Below are 12,765 nucleotides of genomic sequence, written 5' to 3'. Positions count from 1 at the left end.
AACGTGATTAGTATAATCATTATGAAACAAAATGTAGATGCACAGAATCACTGAAGCGATTCAGTGTTTCTGAAGTGATTCTACAGTTGATGGAGTTGGAGGTTGGAGTTACAATGTAGTTTTTCCAGTGACAGCAGTGGTAACTATATAAAAAGAAAAGCTCATACCTCAAGTATTCCCTGTCCATTTCCTCGAGCCTCTATCTCAAGGTTATCGCCAAGAGGCACCTAGTAAGAACAATGTAAGGAGGAAAAATAGGCAAAACACATGGATGTAAATTTCTATTCTTCAAATAGAAACAAAAAAAATCACCTTAGAACACACACAGATGAGACAAAGGAATTGTTATTCACACGTATCAATCAACCACTGTCAGAATCCCTACCCCTGTTCCTCCATCGTAGGTCACAAATACAAATACAAGCACTAGCTAAATAGCTGAAACATTCTTATACTATAAGTGTGAGTCATTGGGACATCATTTTTTAATGGGAATACCAGTACCTTGGAGGAGCGCGCCACATAAGAGCTCTCTAGATCAAAGTCGTAGCGCACTTCCCTGCGTCCAGGGACCCTGAGGGCCACCTGCAGGCTGATGTCCTGAGAGGGTTTGTTGACCATGTACTCTGAAAGCGCCTGGAGCACCACCATGGTGGACTGAGGAAGACGTAGAGGAAGAGACATAGAGTAGACAATGCATGTCACGTACTACCCATCAGCTGGGAGGTAACTGGAACCCCAAAACACACTCTCCCCCATTTTCTTCGCGGACCACTCGCCCCAAGCGTGGCCAGTGGGACCACTCGCCCAACTTGGCCTGGAACGCTCGCCCCCCAGCGAGGCGGACCACTCGGCCCGCTTGGTAAGAACAGCCCCAGAACTACTACATTTGAGTGATGAAACTCAATTAAAAGCATACATTGCATTTTTTTGGGAATAACACTGTTCTCTTGCAGACTCTATTGTGTTGTGCGGTACCTGTGTGGGACCGTAGCTTCCTCCGAAGCCACGTTTATCGTTGAGCCAGTTGAAGGCTGCAGCTGCCTCTTCCATATGGCCGTTCTTCACCAGAGCCAGCAGGGCATATCCTGTGGCCTCCAGCGTAAACCACCTGTTCTCACTGTCAGGCCAGTGGCTGTGGTCTGGAGCACAAAGGGAGATAGGAGTAAGGTGGTAAGGCGTGCGTGTGCGTACTAGGGTCGTGACGATCTGAAAATTACGTGTCACGATTATTGTGACAAAAATGATTGCTATTAACAGCCAACGCGTTGTGAGCTTGTAGATCTGCTATTTTAGGCAAATCGCTTTGTGTAGAGTGAAACCAAAGCCAAGAGCGTACCAAATGCACTCTTTACAGGTCCGTTTTATCAAGTGTCAGAGTGGTACTGAATTTGCAGGTCAACAAAAGCTAATTCATCCTAATGAATTTCACGATAAATACAAATTATTGTGAGCGTTTTTTACCACGATAAACGATAATACCGATTATCGTCCCATCCCTAGTGCGTGCGTGAGTGTGTGTGCGTAGATGTGTACCATGATTTGCAGCTCTAAGGAGCGCATCCTTGGGGTCAAAGTCTAGTTGCTCTCTAAACATAGACAAGGCGTAGGATGCGATGGCTACGCTGTAAGGTCTCGTCAGTGAGGTCAGTTTTCTCTTCAGGTACCTGGCTGTCTTCAGGGTGGATTCCTAGGTGGAGTAGATATGCTCATCATCATCATCACTAATGACATAATATTGGTATAGAGACTTTACAGACAAGAAATGGTTGCTTTGCTTTGCAGTGTCAACCAGGTTCTCTTCATTACCTCCACGTTTACTCCAGTGTTTCCGCTGCACTGGATGCCGGACCCCCGGGCCTCGGCCAGCGCTATGAGGACGAAGGCCGTCAGAGTGGTCTCTGCCTCTGTTCCTCGAAGACCACCCTGGAAACACACCGACCAGAGAGGTTTTCACAATTACTGGAGAAAAAAACCTAATTGACTATACCAGTGGTTCTCAAAGTGGGGTCCGGGGACCGCCAGGGGTCCCTTGGTGTGTGTGTGTGTGTGTGTGTGTGTGTGTGTGTGTGTGTGTGTGTGTGTGTGTGTGTGTGTGTGTGTGTGTGTGTGTGTGTGTGTGTGTGTGTGTGTGTGTGTGTGTGTGTGTGTGTGTGTGTGTGTGTGTGTGTGTGTCTCTCTCTCTCACTGTCATGGTGGTAGTGTACACAGGGTTGTCCTCTTTGAAGCTCCCCACAGGCTGCTGCTTGTGCTGGAGCAGGTAGAGCAGAGCGTCACACACCTGCTGTTCGTCCACACCAACGACAGAATAAGCCATGGAGAACACCTTCACCACGTAGGCAGTGATCCTGAAACCGTTTTTTAAATTCCATCCATGATTCACTTATTCATTTCATATCATCCATTATATGTTAATATATTGTTGTTTTGGTATTTACTGGCTTGAATTGAAGTCCTAGATCATAGGTTAGATAGAGCTTAAGCCCTATAGATACTTTGTTGTACGACAAGTAGCAAAAATAGCCCATTTGTAAGCTCACAACACATTGCAGTGTTGTTGATCTGTTATTTCCTGCTATTTAGGAAAAATCTAAGGATTCTGAAACGTTTGACATTTTTCAAAAATGTGCCACAAATAGGGACACCAAAGTTATTGTATTGAATCATTCAAACATTTCTCCTGCATTTCACCTAAAATAACCTCTACGGGGCCATGATCAATGTCCACAGAAAGAGTTTTTTGACCTGCCAGCACTTTTCTGCCATGCACTTCTATGATAATGACGTGCTAAGAGAACTCCTCTTTCCAGCACCGCACTTCAATGCTTTTCAGCGCCCTGGGTGTCCAGCGCCCTGGGTGTCCAGCGCCCTGGGTGGCTCAAGTAAAAATAGCTCAACTTTTGGAGAGGAACGTCGCTCATCAGTGTAACATTCCTGTGCAAAGTGTTGGAGCGACACGCCCCCAGGCGGCAAGCATTGAGGGGAGGCGCTTACTCTGTGCATGTGCATCTGGACATGATATGCAAAGTGCACCGACCACTCAAAAACACTTTCTACTTATACAGCGGAATAATCTCAGAGCTCTAACTCCAGAATCCCAGTGCATTTGGTGTCTGTATGACTGCAAGATGAGCATCTTGCTGTTGAGTGGGATTACCTACAATGTAATGTAACGTAATGTAAAATGGAATGTTGTGACATTACCATGTACTGGCGCCTTGCTTCCTGTAAGGGGGGTAAGAGCCATCACTTTTACGGTACGCCAGTTGATTCTCATAGCCTGGGGATAAAGACAACATGGATATTTGGTTGAACAAAATAACCTAATTCTAAACACATCCTGCATCCCATACACCAGTGGTTTTCAACCTTTTTCGCGTCAAGGACCCCCAAATTTACACATATTAGTCCACGGACCCCCATTTGAAAAGGTATGCCAGGGACTCAACCACTTTCATTTATTGGGGGTCCCAACCTACACTGTATCATCATCATTAGTGTTCATTTAACTCTGAGAGTGTACAAATGGCGGGTCCATTTGGTTCCATTTGTACACTCTCAGAGTTACAGACACATAAGTGTCAATTTGGTTCCTAACTATTAATTTGGCTGGGGACCCCCTGGAACCCCCTCAAGGACCACTGGTGGTCCCCGGACCACTGGTTGAGAACCACTGCCATACACCCATTAATTCATTCCCGCTCCAGTCGCTCCATTCCCTCCCTCACCTCTACTGATGTATTTGAGGGCCTCGTCCCTGCGCTGCACCCCGACACTGTCCCAGTCGTTCTTCCGGTCCAGATACAGGGTGGCTATGAGGGGCAGGGTGATGGTGGCCAGGTTCTGCTCCACACAGCCGCCGGGCATCCGGATCAACCTGCCGAGAGAGTCGCCACTGATGGAGTTGTCAATGCTGTCTGCCAACACGTTGCCTGGGGAGGAGAGGAGAGGAGAGGGAGCGACGGGTGAGAAACAATATGGAACAGGAGGATGAGAGGAGAGGAGAGGAGAGGAGAGGAGAAGAGAAGAGAAGAGAAGAGAAGAGAAGAGAAGAGAAGAGAAGAGAAGAGAAGAGAGGAGAGGAGAGGAGAGGAGAGGAGAGGAGAGGAGAGGAGAGGAGAGGAGAGGAGAGGAGAGGAGAGGAGAGGAGAGGAGAGGAGTTTTTACAGACCTCTGATATTGATGAATGTCTCAGGTTTAGAGTGGGGCACGACTGAATTCAGCTCCACCTTGTCAATATGAACCACTTGCTTGCCTACAGTACATAAAAACACAGGGATAAAAGAGACAGTGATATGTGGAATCGTAGCATTATGGGAATGGAAATGTTCTGTTAAGTTGCCCTCAGGTAGTTATAGAGACCAGCCAGAAAGACTTGACATCTTTGTATTCATTTAAATAAATAAAGGAGTAAAATGAGTTGTTTTAGACCCTATTTAGAACCATATCTATAAAGAATATGGCAGATTTAGCCTCTTGCAGTCAAATGTTAATGAGGATTTAGAAGGTTTTAGTCAATATACTCAGTAAAATACTAACTTAACTTACACATTTATAACTACGGGACCATTGGGTTACATTTGTAGAGTCTTATTGTTAAATTAACACTCAAGATTTTACAGTGTAAAATCGACTGCCTCCTTCGTTCTCTCCATAGAGCACCGACAAGAGAACAGCACATCTGTACATTGTGCTTACCAGTAAGTAACTAAGTACATGTACTCAAGTACTGTACTTAAGTACAATTTTGAGGTATTTGTACTTTACTTGAGTATTTCCAATTTCCAATACTTTTACTTCTACTCCACTACATCTCAGAGGCAAATATTGTACTTTTACTCCACTATAATTATTTGAAAACTTAGTAGTTACTTTGTAGATTTTGATTATTATTACAAAACATACATTAACAACTTCAGCCCTATACATTTCGGCCATTTGAAAATAGCCGATCTACAAGCTCGCGATGCGACACATCTGCTTGTAGATCTGCTATTTTAAAAAGATTATTATACATTTGGAATGGGACATTCTGTATAATGAGTACTTTTACTTTTGGTACTTTAAGTACATTTTGATGCCAATACTCAAGTACATTTTGAATTCCGGACTTTTACTTGTAACTGGAGTATTTCTACATTGCAGTATTGATACTTTTACTTAAGTAAAACATGTGAGTACTTCTTCCACCACTGGTGCTTACCAAGCAGCCCTGCAGCAGACGGGTTCAACACAAAGCTCTGAACTTTAGTCTTTTGAACTCCCTCCACCTGTTGAGGAAATTAGGCCAAAACATTTGTGTGAGTGGAGTGGGGGATAATTAAAAAAAAACAGTTTTTTTTGTGCATTTGAATAAGAACTTGTTACCTCTTGAAGTTGTATCTTGAGCAGAAAACCCTACTGGTTACAGTAAAAGTTGGCCATCATTTATTAGTGGCAATTTCTACCTTATATTCCATTAAATCCGTTTGAGAAATGTACTACACAGGGTTGCCAACCCTCCTTGATTCAGCAGGAGTCTCCTTGATGTCAACCACATCTCCTTGAGGACTCCTTGATTGTGATTTCTCCTTGATTTGGTATCAAACTCCCAACATTTCAGAACAAAATTACATCTACAATTACAATTATATTACATCTTAAAAATGTTTCTGGGGGAGGGATCTTTAATTAATTAAAGATGGGTCTTTAATTGATCACTCATCAATTCAATTTCTGTAGGCCTACTTTTAGCTTTTTAATGGAAGACATTTCAAAATGTACCCATCATTTCCCAATACTAGTAAAGAAAGCCTGATAAAAGTTCACCAGAACACAGGAAATTACATCTACTCTCAAAGGTTTCTGGGGGAATGCCCCCACACCCCCCGCTTGGGGGGGGTCTGGTCAAAAATAATAATTATAAAGTCCTTGATTCTCACAGTCGGATGTGGCAGGCCAAACATCCTGTAGGACTACGACTGGTTAGCAAGTGGTACTAGATTAAACTCAAAAGCACAATATAATCTTCTACCCAAATGGGCTTTCTGGATTAGCTCAGCATTAGAAATGTCAGAACTCACAGCCAGGGACCCGCATTCAAAACCTGGTACTGTGGAGTTTGCCTGTGTCCCCTATAGGTACCCTCACAAAAAACATGCCGTAATCCTGGTCTCTATACTGCCTCCCCCTGGTCAGCCGGGGCGCCTGATGGAGGGGAAAGGAACTGGTTGGAATAACGTGTTCCTTCCACACGCTACATCTAACCAGGGAACCTCCCCCTGTCAGGTGATAAGAAGCGTCCTGCTCACTCCTCATGCATTGAAGGAGGCATGAGCTCAGTTTGGTGCTCTCCCCAGGCTGGCAGAGGGAACGTAGCGCCCAGGATTACATGCTTAGGCAATTGGCACTGGGCGACTCACCACCACTCGCAGAAGTTTCTGTACGCGATCTCCTCCCATCATGTCCCTGACCAACACCATCACCTCCACAGGAAGCTTCCCCACCACGTGCGGTACCACGGTGTAAGGCACCACCAAGGAAGAGCGGGCGGGCACGTCCACTTCCTGCGTGTGTCGCTCGTTGAAGGCGAGGCTACACATGCCCTCCGTCTTCATCAGCATCACCCTCACCTGGGAGGGGCGTAGAGTAGAGCGGGGAGATAAGACACAAACACCACCCAACACCATGAAGTAACTAAGTACGCATCGCGATACGTTGTGAGCTTGTAGATCGGCTATTTTTGTACTTTTTGTACTTTTACTTTTGGTACTTTTAGTATATTTTGATGCCAATACTTTTGTACTTTTACTCAAGTAACATTTTGAGCACAGGCCTTTTACTTGTAACAGGGTATTTTTATATTGTGGTATTGCTACATAAGTAAAATATCTGAGTACTTCTTCCACCACTGGCTGAATGAGGACAGAGTGTCCATTAGGTTTTGAAGTGGTCTTACGTGCAGCTCCACATCGGCATAGTTGTGGAGCACGGCCTTGATCTCAATTTGCTCATTCCTCGCCACTGAATACGGAAGCTTCAGGTCCACAAATAGACGCTTGAATGTTTTCACGTTGTAAGGCTCAGCAACACAGAATCCTACAGAATGAGAAATGGATCAGCATGTTGTATGTGCTCTGACGGTTCAGTGGATGACAATCTGGAAACTGAAGAAAGTTGTTGAATAAGAGTAAAAAAAAAGACTGGGTTAGTAGCACACAGGTTTTCAAATTCAGGCCACGGCCCCCATTGGAGACCAATTGGAAAGGAGAGCAAAATTTAAAAAAAAATACACACATACAGACAGACTATATTGTCCATGTCATTATTGCCAAAATATCTCAAAATTGTTCAAATGTTTTTGAAAATAGCACTCATCTGAGCTTAGGGGGACCACAGCCAGGCGAGCTATGGCTATTTGGGTCCTCGGTAGGGCTGTCACGATTATGACATTTTACTCGACGATTAATTGTCACTCAAATAATTGCGATTAAACGATTAAATTGCGCTTCTGTTGAACATTATTGGAACATTATGAATCGAAATTACATTTCAGTTTTAGGCTTTTAGGCTTCGTAAACAAAAGTTGTACAGGGCAGATATGACAAATAACACATAATTAATTACTAAATAAACATTAATAGTGGAAATAGCCGATCTACAAGCTCAAAAAGCGCGTTGCGTTTTGAGCTTGTAGATCTGGTATTTCCACTCATTTTGATTTTTTTTAAACTATATGAAGATTTTTAACATGATTGACAAATGATTATGACGATTATGCAAAAGATTATTGCGATTATCTCAAATAATTGCGATTAGACGATTATGTAAGAATTGTGACAGACCTAATGGAAAAATGTGGGAACCCCTGGGTTAGCATAAAGATAAGGATAGATAAATGACAAAACACACACATTGTCCCTCCCTACCTTTATCAGGGGATGCGCTGATGGCCATAATGCCCCATTCTGTGATGCTGTCAGGTAAGATGGACTTTACAAGGGCAGATGCTAACCTGTTGAGTAAATGCACAATTACTAGAATACATTGTTTGGCAGTGTGCCGCGTGCAAAAACGAAACAAAAAACAGTGCCTTGAGAAGACTGACAAAATGTGTGAATGAAATGAAATGGGGAGTTTACTTTTGTGCGTGCTTTGAGTGTTGAGTACAAAAGTGCAAAAAGCATTATTTGTATAATAAACGGTGTTGCCAAAAGCCACGCGTTAAGTCCACAATTCTTCTGTGCTAACCTTACTTAAGTTTCCATTTAATCCATTTGACCGGGAAAGCATCGGTGTCATTTTAGATTTCTTCTTTTTCAAAAATAGAAACAAGCTCATAGCGCGGCACAAAGTGACGTGCTATGAGCTTGTAGATCTGCTATTTTTGAAAAAGAGGAACATTTTATGCAAATCTTTGAATTTAATATATTTTGCCCTCCCCCATCCCAGCCAAATTGTGGTAGTCTCAGGGCACAGCTTGTGATATATTAGCTTGAGGGTAAACAGTGATTGTGGCTCAGCCTTTGTGATGGAGAGGGAGAGAGAGAGAGAGAGAGAGAGAGAGAGAGAGAGAGAGAGAGAGAGAGAGAGAGAGAGAGAGAGAGAGAGAGAGAGAGAGAGAGAGAGAGAGAGAGAGAGAGAGAGAGAGATAGAGAGAGAAATAAATCCAGTTTGGTAACATTTGGGGAAACAGAGAGTACAAGGCTGATAACATGCAGTCCAATATGCCATGATGATGCAACGCAGAAAATTCCCAATGCCAAATATTTGCATTACAAAAAGAGCTGTGGAAATCCCAGGAGTCCCATCCAGTGACTCATAGTTACAGTACATCAGGTGTTAACGCATTATTGCTCTGATACTTGCACTCTCCCTCAGGGCGAAAAGTTGGCTATTTTCAGCATTTTACCCCATTTTGTGCGACAAAGTCTGGTGGCTTTAGTGCTGGCTGCTTGAAAACAACCTACAAATTCAAGCTCGATGCACTGATGCATTATGAGCAGTGGTGGACAGTAACTAAGAACATTTACTTAAGTACTGTACTTAAGTACAATTTTGAGGTATTTGTACTTTACTTGACTATTTCCAATTTCCAATACTTTTACCTCTACTCCACTACATCTCTGATCCAAATATTGTGAGTATTTTTTCCACCACTGATTATGAGTAATAAATGTGTGAATTGAAATGCTTTGTTGTGTTTTGGGGGGGTAAAGGTGTGAAGTTTTTTTTTTTTTTTTTTTTTTTTTACCCGTCTCTGCCGTCTGCTCTGCTGGGTAGGCTCACATCCCACCACAGCCACGACTCATAGAACTTGGAGCGCAGATACACAGACGTCTCATCCAGGTACTCTTCATCCTCCTCCTCCTCCTCCTCCTCCTCCCCCACCTCTTCTATGGCAGCTGAAGCTACTCCGTAACCTCCGAAACCTCTGGCTCCTTCGAAACCTCCCAAACCACTCCCAAGGAGGGGTTCTCTCCCCACCCCCGCAGGTCGTTGACGTACGTTCTGCTGCAAGACTGTGAGGACAGGAACAAACGCATTCAGGTTCTGATGAATACCTCTGTAGCATATAAGCTGCTGTAAGAAGTTCTGTTCCTTCCCTTACACACCAATGGTGCAAAACAAAAAGAAAAAAAGATATGACCCAGTCATATTATACCAGGTTTCTCTCACTAAAGCAACGTTTTTAGATCCCATATTCTGAGAGGACATTGAACAACAGCGCCACTTACCATAGAGTTCCATACAGTAGCCGAACACAGTACTGTGGGTCGTCTTTAGATCCCATTTTCTGAGAGGACATTGAGCCCTCATTGGCTGAGGGACCAGCCAATGAGGAAAAAGTCACGCAAAAGTCAGGACTAGCAAAGAAAGTCAGGACTAGCGAGTGTAGTTGTAGACCAGGTTTTGCAACTTGGTAAAAAGTATAGGTGTAGGTATATATGAAATTAATATTCTATATTTGACCACAAATGTTAAGAATTGTATTTAGATGGCATATTGTTTAGACAGATACTAGGTTTAATGTTGACCTGTTAACCTAATTCATTTGAAGCACTCTTAAGTGTACACATTTTACATATATTTATAAAATGGTAATATAATGTGTGTTGTGTGTGTTATGTGATTAAGACCCCCCTCCCACCTTCTCCATCCCAGCTTTCAAACTGTCATTCTGTATAAAGAGGGGAGCTCCCTCTCATGATATTTATTTATTTAGAGGTTCCATACTTGTAGCTTTTCAGCGATTACATTGTTAATTTAGTACTTACTACGGCGTTGTGGGTGGTCAGGCATTCGCCCTCGTTGTGGTGTTCGTACTGAATCATACGTGCGGGTCAGGGGGGGCTCAGGGGTGGGCGGCCTGCTGTCAAAGTCCTGCTGGCGGTACTGGGCGCAGCAGTAGCGGAAGGCCCGCATGCACTCCCAGCCCTCGGTGATGTAGAGGGAGCGGCGTGTGCAGGAGTACGGCATGGGGATCTCCCTCAGGCCGTCCTTACAGCAACCACGGAGCAACTTCTCCTTGTAGTACTCCTCTGGAGAGAGAGAGAGAGAGAGAGAGAGAGAGGGGCCATGAACAAAGGAGGGTGTGTGGAAGGGGGTGCTACAGAGTCATTGGTCAAGGAGGATTTATTGTGTCATTTCATTATTGTTCATTTGTGCCATGCAGGCTGACACTCACCCAGAGCAGTTCTACGTTCTAACAGCTCAGCGGATCGTCTCCTTCTTGCACTAACTTGGCACTGCAGATCTGAGGAGAGGAGAGGAGAGGAGAGGAGAGGAGAGGAGAGGAGAGGAGAGGAGAGGAGAGGAGAGGAGAGGACACGTGGTAATAAATGATAACTTATGCAGGTCTGTTGGCATAGCCAGTGGATGTTTCAGCCTACAACTGAAGCGAGGGGCCCACACACACACACACACACACGCACACACACACCTTTCCTGGGTTCGGTTTTGACCCCAGAACTGGAGGAGAACAGAAGCCCAGCGTCTGTGAACACCCGCATGCTGTCTCTGCCTCCTCCCCGGGTGCAGCCGATGTCGCCCTTCTCCACCACATTCCACATCTGTTGGGAGAAAACTAAACTAAGGTTAAACTGAGACGGAAGAGCTGCGACCTCGCATGGTACTATAACCCAGTAGTTCTCAAACGTCTTCATGTCAAGGACCCCCAAATTGGTATGTATTTGGCCACGGACCCCCATCTGAAAATATTTTGTGCAAGGGAGAACCCCCATAAAAGACACACAAGAACAGCACACACACCTTCCTTTGTGTTAGTCTCTGGTTGCTCAGCAGGTACACAGCGTTGTCCACAGCCACCAGGTTGACCTTTGCCCCTGGGTCACCTCTGACTTTAAGGTTGAGACCTTTTCCAGGACTGAAATGGTTGTTGTCTCTGTCTTCTGGCTCCACGCTCAGCTAGGAAGAGAAGGATAGAAGCAATACCACAAATGTTGAATTATCCTGATGGGAAATCACCTATTGTATTATACTGGAGAGGGCTTGCTTTCTGAGAAAACATAAGCCTGGGATCCAAGGTTAGGAGTTATCAAACCAGTGACATTTCTCATTTACACTCTCACCACGAAGCGAGCGAGGTTGAGCGAGCTGGTTCTTTGGACTCACCCCCAGTGGTGTAAAGTAACAAAGTACATTTACTCAAGTACTGTACTTAAGTGCAATTGTGAGTATGTCCAATTCTCTGTACTTTTACTTCTACTCCACTATATAATTATTTGAAAACTTTAGTTACTAGTTACTTTGTAGATTTTGATTATTATTACAAAACATACATTAACCACTTCAGCCCTATATACATTTAGGCCATTTTAAAATAGCCAATCTACAAGCTCACATTCACAATGTGTTGCGATGCGACGCATTGTGAGCTTGTAGATCTGCTATTTTCAAAATATTTTTACACATTTGAAACATTGTGAAATGGGACATTCTGCATAATGAGTACTTTCTACTTTTGGTACTTTAAGTACATTTCTGTATCAATAGGTTTGAATTCTAACTCAAGTAAAAAAGAAATCTGGACTTTTACTTGTAACAGAGTATTTCTACATTGCTGATACTTTTACTTAAGTAAAAAATGTGGTTACTTTTTCCACCACTGGTTAGGAGTTATCAAACCAGTGATATTTAATTTACACTCTAACCACAAAGCGAGCAAGGTGCCATGCTGGTCCTTTGGACTCACCCGTCCTACGCAGGTATCGGCCACATCCACCCAGATGGAGTCAGAGACCACCTCCGCTCTTCCTGTCCAGGGTATAACGTAGAATGCCACCAAACGGAAGGAGGGCATCATCTCCGCGGTAACCGCCAACACAACGCTAGTGATTATGTGACCAGTGACATCCAGTCGCTTAATGTCAATGATCTTTCCCCTGTTGAGTACCTGATGAAATTGACATGGCACGTTAAGGTAATCATTTTGTGCACACGTGCTTGAAGAAAGATTAGTCACAGCAGCCAATCGAGGAGAAGCCTGTTACAGACAAAACGTACAAATGATCTAAGCACAGAAACATTCAGTCCATTTTTACAGACTCAAACTTTGGTGCTATTGGTTCTATTCCCCATGGAGGTATTGTTATTGTATATCTATCTCCCTGCTCTTAATGGTTAATGATGGTTGTCTAATTGTGCTGAGCAGGGAGAAAAATATAGCAGAGCCTGAACGCCAAGATAAAATATTACATCCACACTTGTATTCTCATTCTATAATATTGGTTCAATCTACTCGTTCTATAATATTGGTTGAATCTA

The 12,765-nt window shown here is 43.7% G+C and overlaps 1 protein-coding gene across 1 annotated transcript in view; it reads right to left on the bottom strand.

The window, feature by feature from the left end:
* LOC308096281 (venom factor-like) overlaps positions 1-12,765 on the bottom strand; it is a gene marked incomplete at its 5' end in the record, with an annotated part of 38,495 nt that overhangs the window by 5,753 nt on the left and 19,977 nt on the right. Inside the window, 19 exons of the mRNA XM_080443665.1 lie at positions 168-227; positions 505-657; positions 979-1,142; positions 1,537-1,690; positions 1,810-1,926; positions 2,189-2,348; positions 3,205-3,280; positions 3,729-3,932; positions 4,172-4,255; positions 5,204-5,270; positions 6,402-6,611; positions 6,938-7,077; positions 7,908-7,993; positions 9,233-9,500; positions 10,257-10,520; positions 10,667-10,735; positions 10,922-11,051; positions 11,251-11,406; positions 12,194-12,394. Coding sequence (XP_080299791.1) covers positions 168-227; positions 505-657; positions 979-1,142; positions 1,537-1,690; positions 1,810-1,926; positions 2,189-2,348; positions 3,205-3,280; positions 3,729-3,932; positions 4,172-4,255; positions 5,204-5,270; positions 6,402-6,611; positions 6,938-7,077; positions 7,908-7,993; positions 9,233-9,500; positions 10,257-10,520; positions 10,667-10,735; positions 10,922-11,051; positions 11,251-11,406; positions 12,194-12,394 — 2,763 coding nt within the window. The remainder of the gene's footprint in view (positions 1-167; positions 228-504; positions 658-978; positions 1,143-1,536; positions 1,691-1,809; positions 1,927-2,188; positions 2,349-3,204; positions 3,281-3,728; positions 3,933-4,171; positions 4,256-5,203; positions 5,271-6,401; positions 6,612-6,937; positions 7,078-7,907; positions 7,994-9,232; positions 9,501-10,256; positions 10,521-10,666; positions 10,736-10,921; positions 11,052-11,250; positions 11,407-12,193; positions 12,395-12,765) is intronic.

Source organism: Gymnoscopelus braueri (genome assembly GCF_963280865.1).
Source record: "Gymnoscopelus braueri genome assembly, chromosome: 2".
NCBI classification, from domain to species: domain Eukaryota; kingdom Metazoa; phylum Chordata; class Actinopteri; order Myctophiformes; family Myctophidae; genus Gymnoscopelus; species Gymnoscopelus braueri.
Note: the sequence above shows the minus strand (reverse complement) of the source record. Positions and strands in the feature narration are given on the sequence as shown.